Source organism: Calliopsis andreniformis, chromosome 5, assembly GCF_051401765.1.
Source record: "Calliopsis andreniformis isolate RMS-2024a chromosome 5, iyCalAndr_principal, whole genome shotgun sequence".
In the NCBI taxonomy this organism is placed as follows: domain Eukaryota; kingdom Metazoa; phylum Arthropoda; class Insecta; order Hymenoptera; family Andrenidae; genus Calliopsis; species Calliopsis andreniformis.
Window position 1 is genome coordinate 14,049,476 of NC_135066.1, and position 19,975 is coordinate 14,069,450.

The following is a 19,975-nucleotide window of genomic DNA, read 5'->3' on the forward strand; positions in this document are numbered from 1 at the left end:
GTAAATAGTCATCACAAAAATTTTCGGTTTGCATCCCCTAACTTTTATTACAGATTTGCAACATGAGCAACATCTGTGGTTGAAATCGAAGATTTCTCATACTGTGACCTCTCTCTTCATTTTTATTGGCGACAGTGGCGACATTGTGCGCCAAATCTTATGCTCCGTTCACGTGTCTTACAAATTTCACTAGCGCCAGTTTGGTGCAACTGTGTCCATTTTCGGTACTAAAATATTGAATCCCTTCTTTTGCCATTACCCGAAAGAAAATCTGTTGAAGAAGTTGCGTGCATTTAATAATGAAAACCATGTACCTGTAGTACGACGATGAATAATCAAACTATCTTTGTAGATCATTAATTTTATTCTACGTATCATATAATCGACAGACGCTACTTCCATTTAGCATGGATAAAAGACGAACTTCGTAAGTATTTCACCAACACCTTTTAAATACGTTCAAATTCTTAACTAGCATCTTATGTGGAAAATCTATTATTTTATTAGAGTAATTATTCAGCCGAATTCCTTTGTACAGTTCGTGAAACATATCCGAAAAATTAGTGTTATAAAAGTGAAAAATTGCTAGGTTAATATTTCTGGCCGACTCTTTCTGTCTTGATCCTTCATTTTTATTATAATTTATCGTCTGCTATTAGAAAATATGAAAAATTATTGTTTAACATTTTATGAAGTAGTTTTAATAGCGAAAATTGTTTGCATACTAGGTTAGTTTAGTGGCTTTTAAATGTCATTTTAATGCAAGATGAAGAACCACTTAGTTTGTTAGAAATATTTTATAAATTTTTAAGAAATGTAACTAATATATTTTATGCTTAACGAGTATGCTGTATTTTTAAGGAAATAGTACCTAGTGTAAGTTGGCAAAATTTGTGGCTTATTTTTTTTTTATCAAAGTAGAAAAATATGAAATTATGCTTGAGAATCTGTAAAGTGTATTTAGTGTAAGTAATGGTTGGTGTTACATTCATTTTAGGACAGCAGGAGATTCCCTGTATCAAATTCTAGAAATTCCAAAAACTGCCACTCCAGAGGAAATTAAAAAAGCTTATAGGAAATTAGCATTAAAATATCATCCTGACAAAAATCCAAATAATCCAGAAGCTGCAGAAAAGGTAAAAAAAAATATATGTACAAGTATTTCATTGAATAAATTCATCTTGAATGTCATTTCAAATTTATAGCAAATATCCACAAAAAACCTGATCATGATTCATTTTTAAAAGTTAATTAATTTTGGATCTAAAGTTATAGTAAAATAATTCAAATTTTAATTTACATGTACAATATTCATTAAACTATGTTCTTAAATACTTCTGTTTTAAAGTTTAACTTAGAGTATTATGTAATTATTTACTTTTAAAGATTTTCTGTAGGGTTTGTGGTATTTATTTCCAGATTACATGATTTACTAAATTTATTATCATTATCTTGCTGTCTCACCTTAGTTTATTTACAATATTTCTTATAAGCAGAATAAATAACATTTAAATTTAGTTTCTTAAATACTAATATCTACCATTACAGGAAAGTATTATTATTTAATTAAGTATATATTTGAATTAAGGAGCTTCTAATATTAATGCAATCAAAATGATATGACACATGAAACAGGATTCTGAGTAAAAGTGATATATCTGTACACATAGGGTGGGGCACAGAATTATCCCTTTATTTATCTTCTTAAACAACTAATGAATCATTGTCACTAAAAGGAATATTTCCTGTGATTTTAGAATGAAAGTATTATTTATTTGAGTAAATTATACGTAGAAATAATTTTTAAATATTGTCGTACAAAAGTACAACAAATTGAAAATTATAATTAAATTAGATGTACAACTTTTAAAAATAATTCTGAATTTATTTCCAACACTGAATAAAAAGTGCAATTTGATTTCCCAAAACTTTACTACTATATTGATCAATTTTCTTGTTTTATCTCTTTTCTTATAATGTGTTTGTCTAATGAATGTTTTACAGTATTTCTTTATTAGTAATTTTATTAGTTATTTCGATGTATTTGACAAAAAAATATTGATTAAACAATACAATCATATTGTTTTTTAATTTTTACAAAAACGTATATTTATGCAACTAGTAATTGTCAGAAGGATTATTATTTAAAGAACAATGAAATTATTCTAGTAATATGATTTTTCCAATACATTCAAGCACATCAGCATTACATGTGATAAGTATGCAAACAATATTATTAATAAATTTATTTTTAGAAGGAAATAACTCTTTAAACTTTATCAAAAGATTTGGATAAGGAAAGTTTAGATTATTCTTTTGTTTTATAAAATAATACGAAATGTACAAGATGTTCTGATTTAATTCTATATAGCTTTTTACAATTTGGTGGTTGCTGATAAATTCAAATTTAATATGTGAGATTTTATGCTATAATATAATTTTAATCTACTTTGATTATATGTTTCAGTTTAAAGAAATAAATAGAGCACATGCTATATTGACAGATTTAACAAAACGTAACATATATGATAATTATGGGTCACTTGGATTATATGTTGCTGAACAATTTGGTGAAGAAAATGTTAATACCTATTTCCTTGTTACATCCGGTTGGTGTAAGGTAAGTCTATTTTTGTATTACACATTAAAATAATATTTCCTTCATTTTAATTCAATGAATAAATTTAAGTAATAAAAGAGATCAAAGTTAATTTACAATTTTATGAGAAAAAGAATTTAATCTTAATTTTGAATTTTAAAAAATATTGTATTTTTTAATAATACTTCCTTTATGTTATTAATAAAAACATAATGTTTATTTTTACAGGCACTCGTCCTATTTTGTGGTTTGATAACTGCATGTTATTGCTGCTGTTGTTGCTGTTGTTGCTGTTGTTGCAACTTTTGCTGTGGCAAATACAAGCCAACACCACCAGAAAACAGTGGAGCATACCACAATCTACAGGTAAAATTATTTAATTTAATTATTTAAAATGCATTAGGACATAAGTAATGATACAGTTTGATTTAAATGAAATATATAAATTTGTGTTTTTTATGCCACCATAGTATTAATTATAGTCATTTATTTATTAGTATGGTTAGACTAGATGTGTTAACTGAATTTTCTTTTACTTAAACGTACATTAAAACAAAAAACAAAATAATATTTATTTTATTGTAATCGTGAGAAATTGCTCATACTGTTATCAGGGTGTTCCAACACTTGTTCTATTAAACAGTCTCTAATTTTTACAAGTAATTTAACATTCAATACTAAAACTTCTGTAAATAAACAGTTAACTACTATAAAATACAGAGCGTGGACGAACTGTTTGTGTTCATGTGTAAGTTTGAAAGTCAGTTCTGAAAACTCAAAATCATAGTGAGATCTCACGTTGACATTGCCCCCACAGAAGTGCTCTAGTATAAATATTTTTCAACAGCAACAAATTCAGCAAATAAATATATAAGCTGTGGCCTCATATACAGGATATCTCGAAACAAGAAGATTAATTGAAATACACAAAATTTCTTATATTAATCTCTTGATACTTCTTTTATCAGTTTCGTTGTATCTTCAAGGTACAAGTAATTTAACCGAAATCCGATTTCCGGAATACATCGATTAAATGTCAGGTGATAGTGACAATAAATGTGTGCACTTATATGTGCAAAACAAACACAAACGCACATTACACAGATTTTGCATCAATTGGTTTAAATATATACACATATGTGTTGTATTACGTAATTGTGTCAAGTCATGACTTTATTTCACCAAAGATAAGAAAATGTTAGAGAAACAGACATTAAAGAGTAAAACAGGATCACAGTTTTTTCACAAATGACATAACACATCTGCAGAAACATAATTACACAATTTTTGTTTCATAATAAATTTGCACCTTTTTTAGCACAGGTATGTGTAAATAAAACTAATCAAGATATACTGTGATAAATAAAATATATTGTATGTTCTTCAACCAAAAGTATATACAGGGTGTTTAGCTATGGGTGTAGAAAAATTTAAGGGGTGATTTTAGACATCAAAGTAAGGTGGAAACAAAGAATGAGGAATTTCTGATTGAGCACTTGTTTGTTAATTATAAATGTTTAAAGAAAGTAATGACTATCATAGCCACTAATGAAATGAAATTCTATGACACTCGATTGAGGCTGCGTTGTGATAATCGCTACTTTTCTGTGACTCTTTTCCGCAAATACAATGGTGGATTCTATATTTCAGGCGGGTTTTACCAATTTTTAAATGTTTATAATAATTAACGAACTAAGTGCCAACTACAATTTCGTTATTATTTGTTTTATTATTAGGAAAATTTGTGAGACTAATTTGGTGAAGGCTAATTTGTCCTATCATAACTAACGTTAACCCTTTGAATACGGAAGGTACTTGATTCAATTAGGTTTTGTATAATTATAAATGTTACTCATCGAGTTTGATAAAACTTTACAAGTTTACAGAGTAATTAAAAATATTCGACACTTACTCTTTTTATTGGATGACATTCATATTAAAAGAGATGCATAACAATCACAAGTTTTCATTCTTTTAATGTGGACATTAATTGATAGTAATAATATGTATGTATCGACTATTTTGAACTACTCTTTAAACATGTAGTTTCCTTAAAAACGGTGATTGACTCTGTTGAATATATATAGACGATACTGAGCCCAACGTCAAAGGGCTAATTATTTAATATTTTAATATGATGAATGGTAAAACAACTCGACGTTGTAATACCTTGAGAACAGTAACGTTGCTCTTAAAGGATCTGGCCACGGAGTAGGAAACAAAAGCCTTTGGGTAAGGAAACTATGAGCACTTACCACAAAGCTTTGAAATCAAAAACTCATAATCCTTTCTAAAGCTCGTTCTGTAGAAATACATTTGTATAAATCATTTCTTTTTAGTTTACGTTCACTTAATTCTTGTGTGTATTTATGTTTACGGAATACATAACATATCATAAAACATATATACCTGGTTTTGAAATAATAATTGTAATAAGTACCAAGAGCAACGAGTGCGTTCTACTTTTCACAAATGGTCAGTAAAGACGACATTTTTTATTCGAAACGTACGGTTGATTAAGTGTTAAGATCATAATCACAAGATTATAAAACAAAAGAGAGAATGCTTTCAGTTCTCATGAAATGAATAATTTTTCCCTAACGTTATTAATCATTTTCTCAATCATTCACTTTACATTTGCCACAGTCTTTTTGATCTATTATTTGTGGAATCTTTCTAATTTAGCCTAGCATGCATGTTTCACATCTGCCTTTTTTAGAATACAATAGATTAGCGGTTTTGTTTACGTTGTTATTGTATTGTAGCGGGGCCAGAATCCAGAGGCCGATGTCGTGGCGAGCCAACCCAGAAGGCAGTCAAAGGTAAGTTTTTCCTGAGTATCAGTGGTTCTTGGTTCTCCAAGATTATACAAATATTTTCATATTTTTTAAGAAAGCGAAGCTTTATGCTAATTATAATATATACATATACATGTGCAAATTGTTAGTTTCTGTGAGGCTAATCTTATTAGCTTAATTTGTCTCTAATTGGTTAGAGATCTTTTTTAATAAAAATGGTAATGAGTGTTACTACACTGATTCAGTAGTTGTTACTCTGAACTAACAATCTTTTACGTTATTTTTACTTATAAAAGTTGTAAATTCACAGGATTACTTCTATGTTCTAGAATATAGTAATATAAATACAGTACAATACAATGCAACACAATAATTGAGATTTTATTCCTTAGAACAAATATTAACTAGATATTAAATTTTAATTCCTAGTGATTCGCAAGAATATAAAGAAAACAAGACTGTCTTTTCTGCGTAATTATAATGAATGGAGCTGAGAACCATTGAAACGGATCTGTAATGTGCATTGTTCGACTCATAATCATTGTCATACCACTTTCTTGGTTGTTTTGTTTCCTTTTTTTCATTACAATTCACATCCTTGCTGGTCTCAGTACAGGAATATATAAAACGTGAATTTCAGGTAGGTACAATTTAGACGATTCCTGGTATTTTATATTTAAAGATTACATTTAAAGGACCATTACTTGTTTTTGATTAATTTACTCAAATTTAATACGATTTTTTTATGAAGCTAACGTTAAAAATATAAAATTTTTAAAAAGGGAATTTTTTTACTTTATAAAAATATATGTTAAGAAAATTGTTGAGAAGAGAAGAACTATTCTGTATTTACGAGCATTTAAAGAGGATTGATATGAGAAAGGAAGTTTACTAGAGCACATTGATTAGTTTGAACAGCAAATGGTGTAAAATTTTTTACGGGGCAATAAAATAAAAACTGAATTTATGTATAACTTTTTAAACGAATTTGTAAAATGCAGTAATAAAGCTTGATCAAATTTTCGTATAAAATTGTTGCCTAATTGGGTTTGTGAACTAACTATACTAATATTTCCAAATTGAACTTTACTAGATTTTTTGCAGGAAAGAAAATCCTTATTCATTAGTCAATAACCTGTCATATCTTTTGTAATGTTATTTCTTTCCAATTTGTAAAAAGACATACGATTGATATGGTTAAAGCTATACACCTTGTACAAAAAATACATCATGTGCCGTTTGAGATAATACAACATTCAAGAAATTTTGACATTAATGTTTAAAAGAGTTTTAGTTACTCGACTTGCTCGGGTATTTTAATGTATAAACGAGGAGATCCATACAAAATATAGTACCAAATCTTATTAATTAAAAGTACGAAGTTCTGCATTTTTGACCGGATTTTAATGAAAATGCCACCAATCAATTCCTGTTGTGCTTCCAAGGCAAATGATACTGAGCACATTTTATAACGAAATTTATTCGAATAGTATGATTTTTGTATGGCATTTAACATTACTTTCATTGGGAGGACATATGGAATTCATTAATAATAGTTGGTGACACTAGTTGAAATCTGATAAAACTGAAGAATATGATACTTTTGATTGCTACAGTCTAGCAATCTTAAGTTTTTATAGCTTCATTATGCCCCAAGCCTCTGATCCTTGTTTGCATAGCTCTCAAGAGATTAACATGTTGACAAGAATATTTAGTGAGCGATTAGTTGAGTCGAGCAACAAGTAATTACGTTAATCGCGTAGAAGAAATACGTGAACACTTAATAAATAGTAAGAATTTTTACGCGTCGTAATTTCACGATCACATATTACACCTACATTATGGACCGAAGAATTTGAAACAAGAATTTACTTTAGTCTAGCAGTTGACCTGGAAGAAAAACGCAGTATGAAGTTTGAAGGAAATAAGATTAATAAAGAAACCACTTGTTTGGAATAATCTACTGATATTAAAGAAAAATTATGAAGGATCACTACAGAATGAGGAATCAATGAATACAAAAATATCGATAACTAATAAGATATACAAGATAAAATCTTTTTAAATCAAAGATAATAACTGCAGATTCTGAATGAATCAGTCCTAGTAAATCTCTACCAAGAGTACAATCAAGAGAGAAGATTTATTAACTACTGCAAGTTCCAACTCCAAATAACTTGAGGAAGAAGAATAGTGCTGTGAATGTTCAAAATTCAGAAGATTAACTATTACTAATAGTTTGAAGTTAGAATACATCTAGGAGGAAGTATCTTGTGTTCACTGTTTATTTGTGGTGCAAGTGTAATCAGAATCAATTAAATCCTATGTACACTACAAAGTGCTATTACGTTTATTTCATGGAAGATGGAAGTTTGTGGGTAAAACTATCATCTATGCTAAGGATGTTCTCTGCAAATTCAAGATTTGAGAATATCCTAAATTGTCAATGGTTCAGCTAATTTTAAATGCTTACATCAACAAATAATCTATTTTGTATTTACTTACTAACGCGTGTTTATACTTGCATTTATTGTACATTTTGTAATATTCGTATAAAAATCTTATTCGTGGTATTAAAATTCTGTCAACATAAATTTTTATTGTAATATCCCCTTCCCTAATATTTCTTATCAATTTCTGTATTTGTTGTGAATGTCTTGATACTCATTTTCATTGCCTTTTAACAGGAGGAAGAAAGTGATGAGGAAGCGATTACGTCACAGCCACAGGGTGGTTCGCAGAACAATACTACTACCGCCGATGAGAATACAAACTTAAATAGCGGTGCTGAAAAAGTTATTTATACAACTGGTATTTCAAGTACTTAAATATTAATGCACTTACCATGCTTCATGATCTGATCACCTTTTTTTGAGTAAATTATAATAGTATTTGCATTTTCTTTGTTTTTATCTATGTTTTTTAATTACATGTATATGATGAGACGTATCACTGAATAATACGACAGATAAATAACATGCAGATCGTATACTGATGTAGAAATTAAATGTATCAAGGTTTTATATTATTTTAGTATATCTCGATAATGCAAATCCAAGTTTTGCATACGCTAATATTGAAGTTTAAAGCTTTAGGGTATTTAAATAAGTTAAAAATAAATGAATTAATTAAGAATATGAAAAGGTTAAACAAATCTAAAACTTTATTTTGCTATAAATTTAAACAAGCGTGGCGTGCTAGTTTCATGTAGTAAATGTGATATTCAAATTTCATATTTTTATATGTAAATGTAGAGTGATTATAAATACGGAAATGTCAATAAAGCTTGGAGCTTAAAGTTTCTAAGGTCATAGTGGATGAAGTTTTATATGGAAATTTTAAAATAGTAGAATCAGTCAATCATATACTTGCACAAATATTAATTTCTTTTAGCTTTATTTGGCCCACTTGATTTTGTTTCAAATTTTAAAAGACATATATATCTGTAATGGGCATTAATTTGTGGTCTTTATCTTGCTTAGAAAATGCTTGGAGAACTGTAGTTAGTAACCAATTCTGTATAGTCATATAATTACGTACGTAAGGTTATTTAGATAAAATATATACAAATAGAAAAAATATGTTTTCATTGGTTGTATAATTTTGGTATATCCTCTGTATTTTCATAATTTATTTTTGACGATTTCATCGTTTTCGTGTAGTTTTGAAATTTTAGGGAAATTTTTTAATTTGTATATGCACTGTCTGATTTTAATTATATTTATACACTTTATATTTGCATGAACTTCTTACACCCAGTCTGCAAAACTCGCAAAACCGAGAGTCAAAGAATTCTTTGTCGCTATAATAGTCAAACTATAGTCAAGTTTAATGCTATCATTATTAAATGTTATTCCTTTTTATATGAATTATCTTTGCAGCTATTAGTCAACATTCTATAAACTCATATTAGTAAGAAAAAACTTCTGAAATCGTTATTTTCTAGCATCACACAGCTATTGATTCTGAATTCCCATAAAGTGACTCTTGAAGGTACGAGTTGAGCAGATTTGTCTTACATAGTACATACCATATTATTAGAATATTTATTATATTGTACAATTTGTATCCATTAATATATATCTATATAAGTAAAAAGAAATTTCTATTTTTTAAATAAGGCTTTTAACTAGTTGTATCTATATGTTTGATGCTTGAAAAATTAGATTCAATAGAAACATCCATTGATCAGAAATGAAATGCTTATATTTGTTATTTTTTCTTTACGAAAGTATTTTTAACATATTAGAAATTTTCCAAATGGAAATATGACCAGACACAACATTCGAATATTTTTAGTACCTGTAATAATATGTTTTTCATTAGTATCAGAATCAGTATTTTAAAAATGTTTGAATCAATTTTATAAGTTTATATAATATCAAAATTGTGTTATACTATTAACACTATTTGTTTGTAAGTCAGTATTGATTCCTTTAACGTAATACTACATTTCGAATCAAAAGAGAGTAAACTTTTCCTGTTTAAGAATTAATAAATGTGGGTTTTATTTTTATTTTATAATTAATCTTATTACTTTAATGAATTATTCATAGATTGTCATTGAAGCTCTAAATTCTACTTATGTAAATTCAAGGTATTTTTAAGTAAATTGAAATATGCAAACTTCTTATTCCAATAAAAATCTGGAAGTTCTTTTTATGTTGCCTGAAATGATTAATTCAATAGTAATTCTTTATATTACACAATATAATGAGCTTTTGGCTGATTCTGAATTAGATGCATGATGAAAGTAGTGTTCTAAATTACAAATCATTAAAGAACTTTTAGGTTTATTTTGGCATGAGAAATTCACATGTTCTAGTTTCTCCCATATCATATTGAAGCATTTAAATTCTTTATCGTATCCTACTATTATGTGAGTATAATAATAAATATTGATTTTAATGCTTTCTACCCTTCGTGTAAAGTGTTTGCTTCTAGCTAATTTGGCATAGAATTTTACATATTTTTAAAAACATTCTACCATGTATATTTCTCTAATTGAATACTATAAACGTAACGTAATCTAATTTATTCTTCTTGTTCAAAGACGTTTGGGTGTAATGTAATGTAATTTAAGTACCGTTGTCTGTATAAATTAGGGAATATTTGGAAATAAGAAGCAAATGCAAGGGAGAATAGAAATTACAGTGACGTTTCGATTATCTGATTACATGATTTTCTAATAGATAACTATATTTCTTTCATAAGCAGACAATGCATCAATATAGTAGTACTCATTAATATTTATATGGTCTGATGTGTCTTCAACATCGTAACTTCAGCTGTTATACTGTGTACACTTGTTTCGATAGTATTATTTATCTATCGAAGTTTATATAACTTTGCTCATAATTTGGCAGCCTAATATTTTTGTTTAATAATACCGGAACTGAATATTTGTCTGTAACCCACTACTTAATACCTAATACCAGTGTTGGATAATCGAACTATCATTGTATTAGTAAACGCTTCATAATGAACTAAATTTCTCGCTTTTTTGATTGCACAAGTTTCTGTTTTTAAATAATTGTGTTTGCATTATATTGTAATAACTCCTTATCTATTATTACAAATGGTCTAGTATAATTTGTATTTCCAAAGCCGCAAGTAAGAATAGAAATCTTTCTCATTAAAGTTTGTGCCATGCATCAATAAACATTCAGTAACTATGAATTTAACACAATGTTACTGTATCAGTACTATGTAATTTATCAATAAAGTATGAAGTAAGATGTAGTTACAATAGTATTGATTGTAGTAATTAATCATTACTTCATTTGTTTTCTTATTATAGCCGCCTCTACAAATCCATTCGTTGGAGTAAACGTTGGTACTACGGGACCAACAAAGTGGTAGTCATCGAAAACTAGGAATACGGTACACATCTAAACATTAGAGGATTTGTTGTATCATTTTCTTTGGGGTGGATCTTTGTGTGAAATGTACGATCATCAACTTCGTTTGTAGGTAAAATACATAAATCGGATGAAAATTTTTTTTAAAAATGTAGTATTCTTTTATATATTTATAAATCTTATGTTTTTTAAAAATGATTTAGGATAATTTGTATAAATATAATTACTACTAAGATGAATATACACTGGTAGAGTGAAAAGTAATACAGTCAAAGATCTGAAGAATATCACACATGCACCTCAATCTTATTTAATTCTTTAGGTATTTGATTGAAGCTGATCATGCCTGACTGTGTCTGTATTACTTTTAATCCACCTTTATATTTTCAACTTACTAATTTCGTAGTTGACATTCATTGTCAGGTATTCTTATATAATTGAATTTAAGAAATGTTTAAAAGACCAATTTGCCTCTCAAACTGTTGAAACATTTATATTAAAAACGAATCAAATTAAGTTTATTCTTGATTTATTCCAGTATCTGAATCGAAACATGTGATTAAAAGGCTGAAAAAAATTTTGATAGACAAAACTAGATGTCAGAATATGAGAAATTGATAAATACTCAGAGATCCACCTCGTTTCCTGTGCATAAGTAAAACAAAAAGGGTCTTAATTCTTGTTTCTCCTTATAAATTGTTGATATATTCAAAGTTATAAATAATTCTATTATTGTAAACGAATATTTGAAATGAAAATTCCATTCTGTGTATGTACATGCATGTATATGCAGTAGTACTTCACTATGTATACAAGCTCCTCTCTGACAATGAGTATACATGGATCATCCATTTTTTTTATCGCAAATTAATAACGAAACTAACATTAGGGATTAAACATCTAAAAATGAAACTTTAAATATTTATATTTATCAATATATGTTTAGAACACTGCTATCGAAGCTTTTTACTTATAGTTAATATGAATTTTTATAAGTTTGCACTATCATATTTATGAGTAATAGGTGATACTATATTGTGCGTGTGTGCTCACACAAAGGAAATACAACATAGAAATAGATACAATAACTAGAAAGGCCAGACCCCTGCCCAACATTATGTTAGAACCTTAGCAACAATCTTTGAATATTTTTTATTTTATAAAAGTAACTCCAAACGCTTCCACCTGCAGACTATTTGTAATTATATATAATTTAAATTGATTATAGTACACTTATAAGAATAAAAATAGTACTGATATATGGATTAATTATACAAACTATCTGTTTTGTCTGAAATAATATTTTATATTGCCTTGTTATGTAAACATAAGTGAATTCAGTACGCATAGTGAAGAACTATTGTACAGTAGACTTAAAATTTGCGGTACTATCACAAATGTATCATCAATTTAACTGCATATTGTGAATTGTATGCAACTGGTTAAATTAGTAATGCATTTGTAATATCGCACATTTGGAGTCAAATGTACATATATGTATATGTATACATGTTACATCCATACAGGTACAATATAAAAGTGATGATTTTGCAAAAGACAGTAGCTTGCTATTATTGGAATAATTTCTCTTGTTAGTTCATCATATTGTTCTGTATCATAGCTTTATATGCCATAATAATTAATCTACTAATGACTTCTAAAAGAAATAATTATTTATTTATAGCAGCGATGAATTTATATGCTTTATTTCTGATACTAACAATATTTTGTAAAATATGATGTATGTATATATGGAAATTAAGTTCAAGACAAAATTTCAAGCTTCATTAGGCTGATGTGAAATTAATGCACAATATTAATATTTATTTGTCTTATATCATTATATTAAAAAGACTTCATAAGTACTTATTCAGTATCGCATACTAATAGACTTACGGAGCGTTTATTTATGAAGAATATTTCAAATAAATAAATATATGCAGCTATATCAGTTGTATACAAAAAAATATCAAATTTTGACATAACATTTATAGTTTTATCTTATTAGGGATTTACATCTTCTGGAAAATGAATATACAAAAATTAATAAGACTTGCAATTTGAATTATAAGAAATGCTAATTGCAAAAAAGATAGCTTTACACTGTATTAATAATCTAAAGTTGTACCCAGTGTTCTAAATCATATTAAATACATACTATATATATTTTATGTGTTGTTACTGTTATCGTGTGAATTGCATAAGAAAAAGTATTTACAAATTTTTGAATAGATATTTGAGTGATGTTTGCTACCTCATTGTCATATAATGTATAAGATATAAAATATTCTATTTAATTTAAAAAATATTTTCAGTACATAAGAAAATTATTTGATCATTAAAGAATAGTATTCTATTTATATTTAAAGTACATTTAATTTTATAATTTATTTCATAGAATGTACAATATGAATACCTTGCAGCTTGTTACTTTTTAGTTTCTCTTTACATTCTATGCAAAAAATTGTTAGTATTTACTATTAAATATGACAAGAAGTATAATTATTCTTGTGAAAAATACTAATATATTCTTGTGGAATATATTTATTTAAACAATATAAACATATAACTTTAGAACTAACAATACAGAGACTGCATTAATTTTACAACACCCTAATATTAACTAACATACATATTACTATGAAGATTTTTGTTGTTTAGTTTATTACTAAAACAAAATTAGAATTAATTTGAAAATTTCCTCGCATTACTAATCGAAAACCTTATTATGCCTGTAAATATTTACCCAATATATTATAAAATAAGATATTAGAGGTATTATGTATAACAAAGTGCTTAAAACAGATTACCCACAACAAATTGCATTTTTAAAAACAGAACAATGTCTTTTACATAAATGTATTTGGTAAAGGCATGAATTTATGTCCTACTGAAACTTTATATACATGTGTAATACATAGAATATTACATTTGAAAAATGTAAGACAACTCAAAGCAACAGTGATGAACAGGGCTGTTTCTATTTACAAGCAAAAAGTTCTCTGCATACCACCTGTTCTTGGCAATACTCAACAATTCTCATTTCAGCAAATTGCCTTATTTATGCTCATTGATATTCTTGCAAATATTGAACTTAGGCAATTTGTTTTAAGTACTTTATTCCTACATACATTATGAATAGTATAATACATATATACTATGTATATGTATTATGTCAAAATATTTGTACGTATAGAAACATACATACAATGTATACACCTATAAAATACAAATGCCGATGTATTTCTATAGTTTATAAATATAGTAATTTCTCTCTATAAGCTTGGCTAGGTCTGCTAAAGACTTATAGCTAAAAAAAACTATGTATTTAAACATTTTTGGACATATGTGCATTTGAACTGTTTTCATTGTTTTCAAGTCTAGAATTTACTCTCCAAAAATATTGCACTTGCTTAGAAATATTTTGTATATCTCTTTACTGTTTATAGCGCTGACAATGGATCCAAATCTTGAGCTTATAAAGAGAGAATACTGTATTTGACAAAAAGAGTATAGCAACACTAAACTCTTCCGTTTCGATCCTTTTGCTATGACACTAATAGCAACGGACCTATAATGCAAAATGCCACTCGACTCTGCATAAATATATGTATGTATGTATACTTACGTACATAGAATTTGTTGTTAAACAGAATATAGCCTAAGTCTCGCGTGAACATAACCTTTCATCCATTTAACATGATCACTTTGAGTATCATTGTTTCTTTTGATGGCACAACGGGACGTCTAAGGAAAAAGTCGTACAGTTGTAGATAATAAATGTAACAAGGGGAACGATTTGTGAAAATCCATTTTTTAAGGGCTTTACGCTTTGTAACTTCTTCCTTGGTCATTCTTTCATGGCAAGTTATCCCATAAGTAATGCAAGTATATTCCACTCTTCAAAAAACGTTTTCTAGCGACGCTATCTCTGTTATTGTGACGTTGTAAAAAAATATTGGTAAATTTGCATCGATATTTATACTGCTTATCAATATAACTGCACAAGAGAGATATATTTCATTGTTTTACTGCTGGCTTGTCCTGCGACCTTGTCAATCTTCAAGTTACATACGCCATCATTGACCATTACTTGAGGGATGATTGGAGAACATCAAAAGAAATAAAAATATTTAAAGGGTTAGAAATGAGTGAAATAAGACCTATATATTTATTCATAATTTGATAGCATAAAATTAATAAAACTAGAGGTTTGAAATGAAATAAGATCATATAGAAAATTGATCGAACGTTCTGATTAACCAATACATGACATGTTCAACATACACAATCACATAATTAAAGGTCCATGATAAATTTGAACACAGATTGTATGAAATCAATCTTTACATTGTTTCTTTAAACTATTCTGTATTCTTCCCGTGTATTTATGTATTTAATCTGTAAAAAATGAAATAAATTATGGTATTACTTATAACATGAACATTTGAATAACATTCTACATAGAAAGAAAGAGATCATTTTGCACTGAACGTCGTTCACAAAAGAAATTTTGTTGGTAACAAACTATGATATACTTCAAATTAAAATTTCGTTTATTTATAATGCAAATATGTGACTTTATTAATAATGATTCAGTTTTTGAAATGAAAATATCATTGAGATATACGTGTATTATACAGGAGAGTTGCCTATAATGTGGTAGTCATGAAATACGATTATGTATTCCTATAATTAACATAGCTCGGTAATTCAAAAAATTGTTTTTAAATTTTAACGACTTATTAAGCATTACTATTTTTCTACCAATTGGGATAATTCATGAATTTGTGTAACATGATCTCAAAAAAGATTAAAACATTTTGAATTTTTTAATTTCATTTATTAATTGGTACTTGTCTATGTACAAGACTGCGCCTGCTAAACAATCCCCTCTATGATATAAGACACAGGACCATTCACAAATAAAACAGCATTTCATCAAACATGCTCAATGCATCGCAATCAATTTTTTTAATCGTAACTGATTAAAAAAAAGAGACAAAATAAAAGAAAATCACAAGCTACTATGTACAGTCATAACATCAATTATCGATCGATTAATTATTGATCAATTAATGTTACATTATATGAAATTAGAATATCTTTCATTCAGCCTTTTGAACAAATTTAGAGCTATGTACAGTATCGAATCATTTATATATAAATTCATTATCCATGTTCAATTATACAAGTATTAAATATTCTTCATCTGAGCGTAAATAGCTGATATATTTTAAGAAATCAGCTTGTGAATTAAGATCTGATGCATACTCAATAATCTCGTTGCGATTTTACATCGACAATTTAATTTATTGTTAGTGATCATATTTTCATGTGCATTGCTTTACTGAAAATATAAACCTATGAAATTGCACCGTATTGAAATCAGTTTGAGATCGCAATAACGTTACATTTCATATGCAAATAGACCTTAATTAATCATTGATTTATTATCAAAGCATTCACAAGAATTTGTATTCTTTGTTTCAAATTTATAAGAATAATTCTTATAAAAAGAAATTATTTACTAGATAAATGACTGATCAAATAATTAATCATATTTCATTGTGATTGATCGATCAATAATAAATCGAAAATTAATTAATTATTAGTACTAATTGTAGGGTCTCTGACGAGAGACCAACAATAGTAACTCTAATAATTAATCTAGAACCATAATTGACCAATTCACAACAAATCCCTTGAACTAATTAAGGAAAAATTATTTCATAAAGCAGCACCCTAAAAATTGTGCTCCAACTTACAAAATTCGCTGCAATTTTTATTGAATATTTTTGGTATCTGGTTTGATCTCATTTCGTTTTGTAATTTGTATTTACTTCGTTTACAAATTTATATTTATCATGGTTGACTATGTGTGAATTAATTTATCTGCTTTTAAGTGCATTAATGTTGCCTTTTTTTGGTAACTTTTCATTCTTATCTTTAAATACATCAGAGCTTATGATATTAAAAAATAAAAGTATCAAATAGATAGCACTAATTTGATACTAATTCATTTCGTTTCGTTTTTCAAGTATTAATATTTGAGTTTTCACAACAACTGAGTTCTGTATGAACACAAGATAACTTATAACAGTAGCTGTTAAGTTTAGCATATTTATAAAAGAATTTCAGTTGCATATTATAATATTTAAAAAATGTCAATACTACTAATAGAAATCGCATTGAATAAACTATAGCATTTCATAGTTGCACAACTGTAACGCTCTAAGTCATCTTTAAGTATCAACTACAATATACCGTGTAATTTTCTATACAATGTAAATTAATTTATATAATACATCTGTACTAACTCCAGCATTCTTTTTGTATTTGTATAACCTAACAGCTCCAAATTAATTGTTTGTACGCATTGAAATTGATTTTCACGGAGCAATGAGCGCTAAAAATAATCATATACACGTTTCACATTTTTTGGTTCATCTACACAATTCTACAGGACATTTCATTTCTTTTTAAAAATACGTACTTATGTACAAAAGTTCATTTAAAAAATGAAATAAGTAAAACCAAATAGCTGCTTTTCAAAATTGAAAATAATAAAATCATTGTTAATTTTGTTCTTCACAATTGCAGACCGTCGGAGCGTTGAAAAAATAATCACTTCAAAAAATTTCAACTATAAAATTATGTAGTTACATATAATACTGGAACCTTTGGAATAAGTCACTGTTTTAACTAACAGATAATTCACTTTTTGGAGTAAAAAATAATTGCGATATATTTCATAGGAAATTTTCACCCATCTTCAATTATATTAATAATATAAAAAATGATTTAATATTGAAAATATGGGATTCAAAAAGTAATAGCAATATTACGGGAATGTTTAACTATTATTAGGCAGTATTATCTATCAGAATAACATTGATATTTTCTATCATAATGTTTTATAAGAAACAACATGTGTATAATTGTCAGTTATCAGCTCAAAAATGTTATAAGCTGCCACAAATTAAGACTAAATAGAAATTTACTTAAAAAGTCAAAACATATGAACTGATGTAGTGTATTATACTACTGTAAAAAGGGCACAATGTTTCATATCATAAGTTAAAAAAATATATTATAAAATCAATAGATTTAAGACCAACACAATATGATATAGTTAAATAATATCTTCCTTCAGTCGCTCAGTATATCACTAACTGCTTATAACGTCATATAATAAAATAAGAGTCATACGTTACTGTTTAAGTATTTTGTACAACGAAAGTTTTCATTCCGTTTCTATCAACAGTTAAAAATCAAGTTTCTGTCAACGCTAAGTAAGTACAGGGTCATCAGTCTATCTGGAAACACTCCGAATGTTGGTAGCATTTATTGTAATTGCTATCAACACTCATTAGAGGGTTTCCAGATAAACTGATCAACCTATATTAGAATTTCTAATAAAGTTTATAAACAAATTAATGTACTTAATATGCTGGAAGATACTGCAATGCGAATCTAACCGAAAAAATTGAATTACCTATTTTCTCACCGCTCCGACAATCTCTCACTTGTTCTTCTTTTAAAATTTGATTTAAATTCCGTTTGAATAGTTTAATTAGCGCGCAACAAACAACCGCTTTAAAGTAATCCACCTTTTCGTCCGAACAAAAGCGAACTAATAGTTCCCAAAGCAGACTGTGCAGGAGATTCTGTAGTAACTGCGACAGGAATTGCAGGCGTGACCTGTCCTAGATCGGGTCTTGTAGCCCCAGCACCTGTTCTTCTTTGCCTAGTCAGCTCTCTCTTTGGCGCTGTTTCGTCTTGATTCTTGTCAACAGTTTTCCGTTTCGATAACGAGGAATCACTTGCAGTGGAAGAAGGCGATAGTTTCTCCTGACTTCCACTAGACGACATGGAACTTTTCAGGAAAGTTAACTGGGCCATAGGACTGTCAGTATTGCGTCTAGTGTACAGAGAACCTTGAAGTGCCAGCGGAGAGATAGACGAACCGACTGTCGTGGCCATTATAGTGTCGATACCGATTCTTTCAAGTTTTTCTACTAAACGGATGCTAGTCAGAGCTTTTCTGTCGGATCTGGAGAGTGTAGTTCGCTTTCTTTTCACCTGTTGAGAAACATAACCTAATTGAGCCTATGATTCGTAAGCGTAAAAAATTTGTACATAAAGAATTAGGATAATAAATATATGTATAATTGCCTAAATTTGTAACACTAGATAAAATTATTTTTAGTCTATCTACTTTTAAACTACTCTCTCCGTTTCTTACCTGTTACAATAATTTAGTATAATACGCTATTAAAGTACTTTTGTTCTTAACAGAAAATGATTAAAAATTAATTATTACTCTATAAAAGTATACAAAATAATATTTCTCAGTATTAAGATTAGTTTGTAAAGCTTAGTTGTGATTGGAACTGTTTTTATACCTCTGGTTCTCCACCAAATGTTCTCTTCAACAATTCCGCTCCGCTAGATAACAATCCCAGAGAAAATCCACTCTCTGGAGTTGGAGAACTAGATCGACTGTCTGAAGGACTAGCATCAGGACTATTGCAAGGCGTCGCGGTAGGTGTAAAATTCCTCTCTCCGCTTGGAGTTCCCACACAGGAAGGCGTTACAGCTTTTATGCCTATTTTAACGAAATAATTGAATTTTAATTTCTGTTACGATAAAATATAATGTAAAATATATAAATAGTAAAAATTTAAAACACAAAAAGGTAAATACTAGACGTA

The 19,975-nt window shown here is 28.0% G+C and overlaps 2 protein-coding genes across 9 annotated transcripts in view; one reads left to right on the top strand and one right to left on the bottom strand.

The window, feature by feature from the left end:
- Positions 1-253: 253 nt before the first annotated feature.
- LOC143179306 (dnaJ homolog subfamily C member 5) lies at positions 254-13,047 on the top strand. Of its 3 annotated transcripts, XM_076378464.1 has the most exons (7): positions 254-427; positions 998-1,136; positions 2,468-2,620; positions 2,828-2,965; positions 5,365-5,421; positions 8,085-8,208; positions 11,198-13,047. In XM_076378464.1, the coding sequence occupies exons 1-7, from the start codon at positions 408-410 to the stop codon at positions 11,257-11,259; spliced, it is 693 nt and encodes a 230-aa protein (XP_076234579.1). In that variant the 5' UTR covers positions 254-407; the 3' UTR covers positions 11,260-13,047. The 3 variants fall into 3 exon arrangements, with proteins under 3 accessions (XP_076234579.1, XP_076234580.1, XP_076234582.1); XM_076378465.1 differs by lacking the exon at positions 5,365-5,421; XM_076378467.1 differs by lacking the exons at positions 5,365-5,421; positions 11,198-13,047 and having other exon boundaries at positions 8,085-9,688.
- Positions 13,048-15,896: 2,849 nt separating this feature from the next.
- The window catches only part of Milt (trafficking kinesin-binding protein milt), a 39,920-nt gene continuing 35,841 nt past the window's right edge, over positions 15,897-19,975 (bottom strand). For all 6 annotated transcript variants that reach the window (XM_076377804.1, XM_076377801.1, XM_076377803.1 and 3 more), the window contains 2 exons: positions 19,667-19,869; positions 15,897-19,343 (listed from right to left, as the gene is read on the bottom strand). In XM_076377804.1, coding sequence (XP_076233919.1) covers positions 18,858-19,343; positions 19,667-19,869 — 689 coding nt within the window. In that variant the 3' untranslated portion in view covers positions 15,897-18,857. The remainder of the gene's footprint in view (positions 19,344-19,666; positions 19,870-19,975) is intronic.

Bases quoted from the DNA above. Each gene is read 5' to 3' on its own strand.
- LOC143179306 (XM_076378464.1), top strand. From the start codon at position 408: ATGGATAAAAGACGAACTTC. The intron at 428-997 runs GTAAGTATTTCA...CATTCATTTTAG, and splicing joins ATGGATAAAAGACGAACTTC to GACAGCAGGAGATTCCCTGT. The intron at 5,422-8,084 runs GTAAGTTTTTCC...GCCTTTTAACAG, and splicing joins AACCCAGAAGGCAGTCAAAG to GAGGAAGAAAGTGATGAGGA.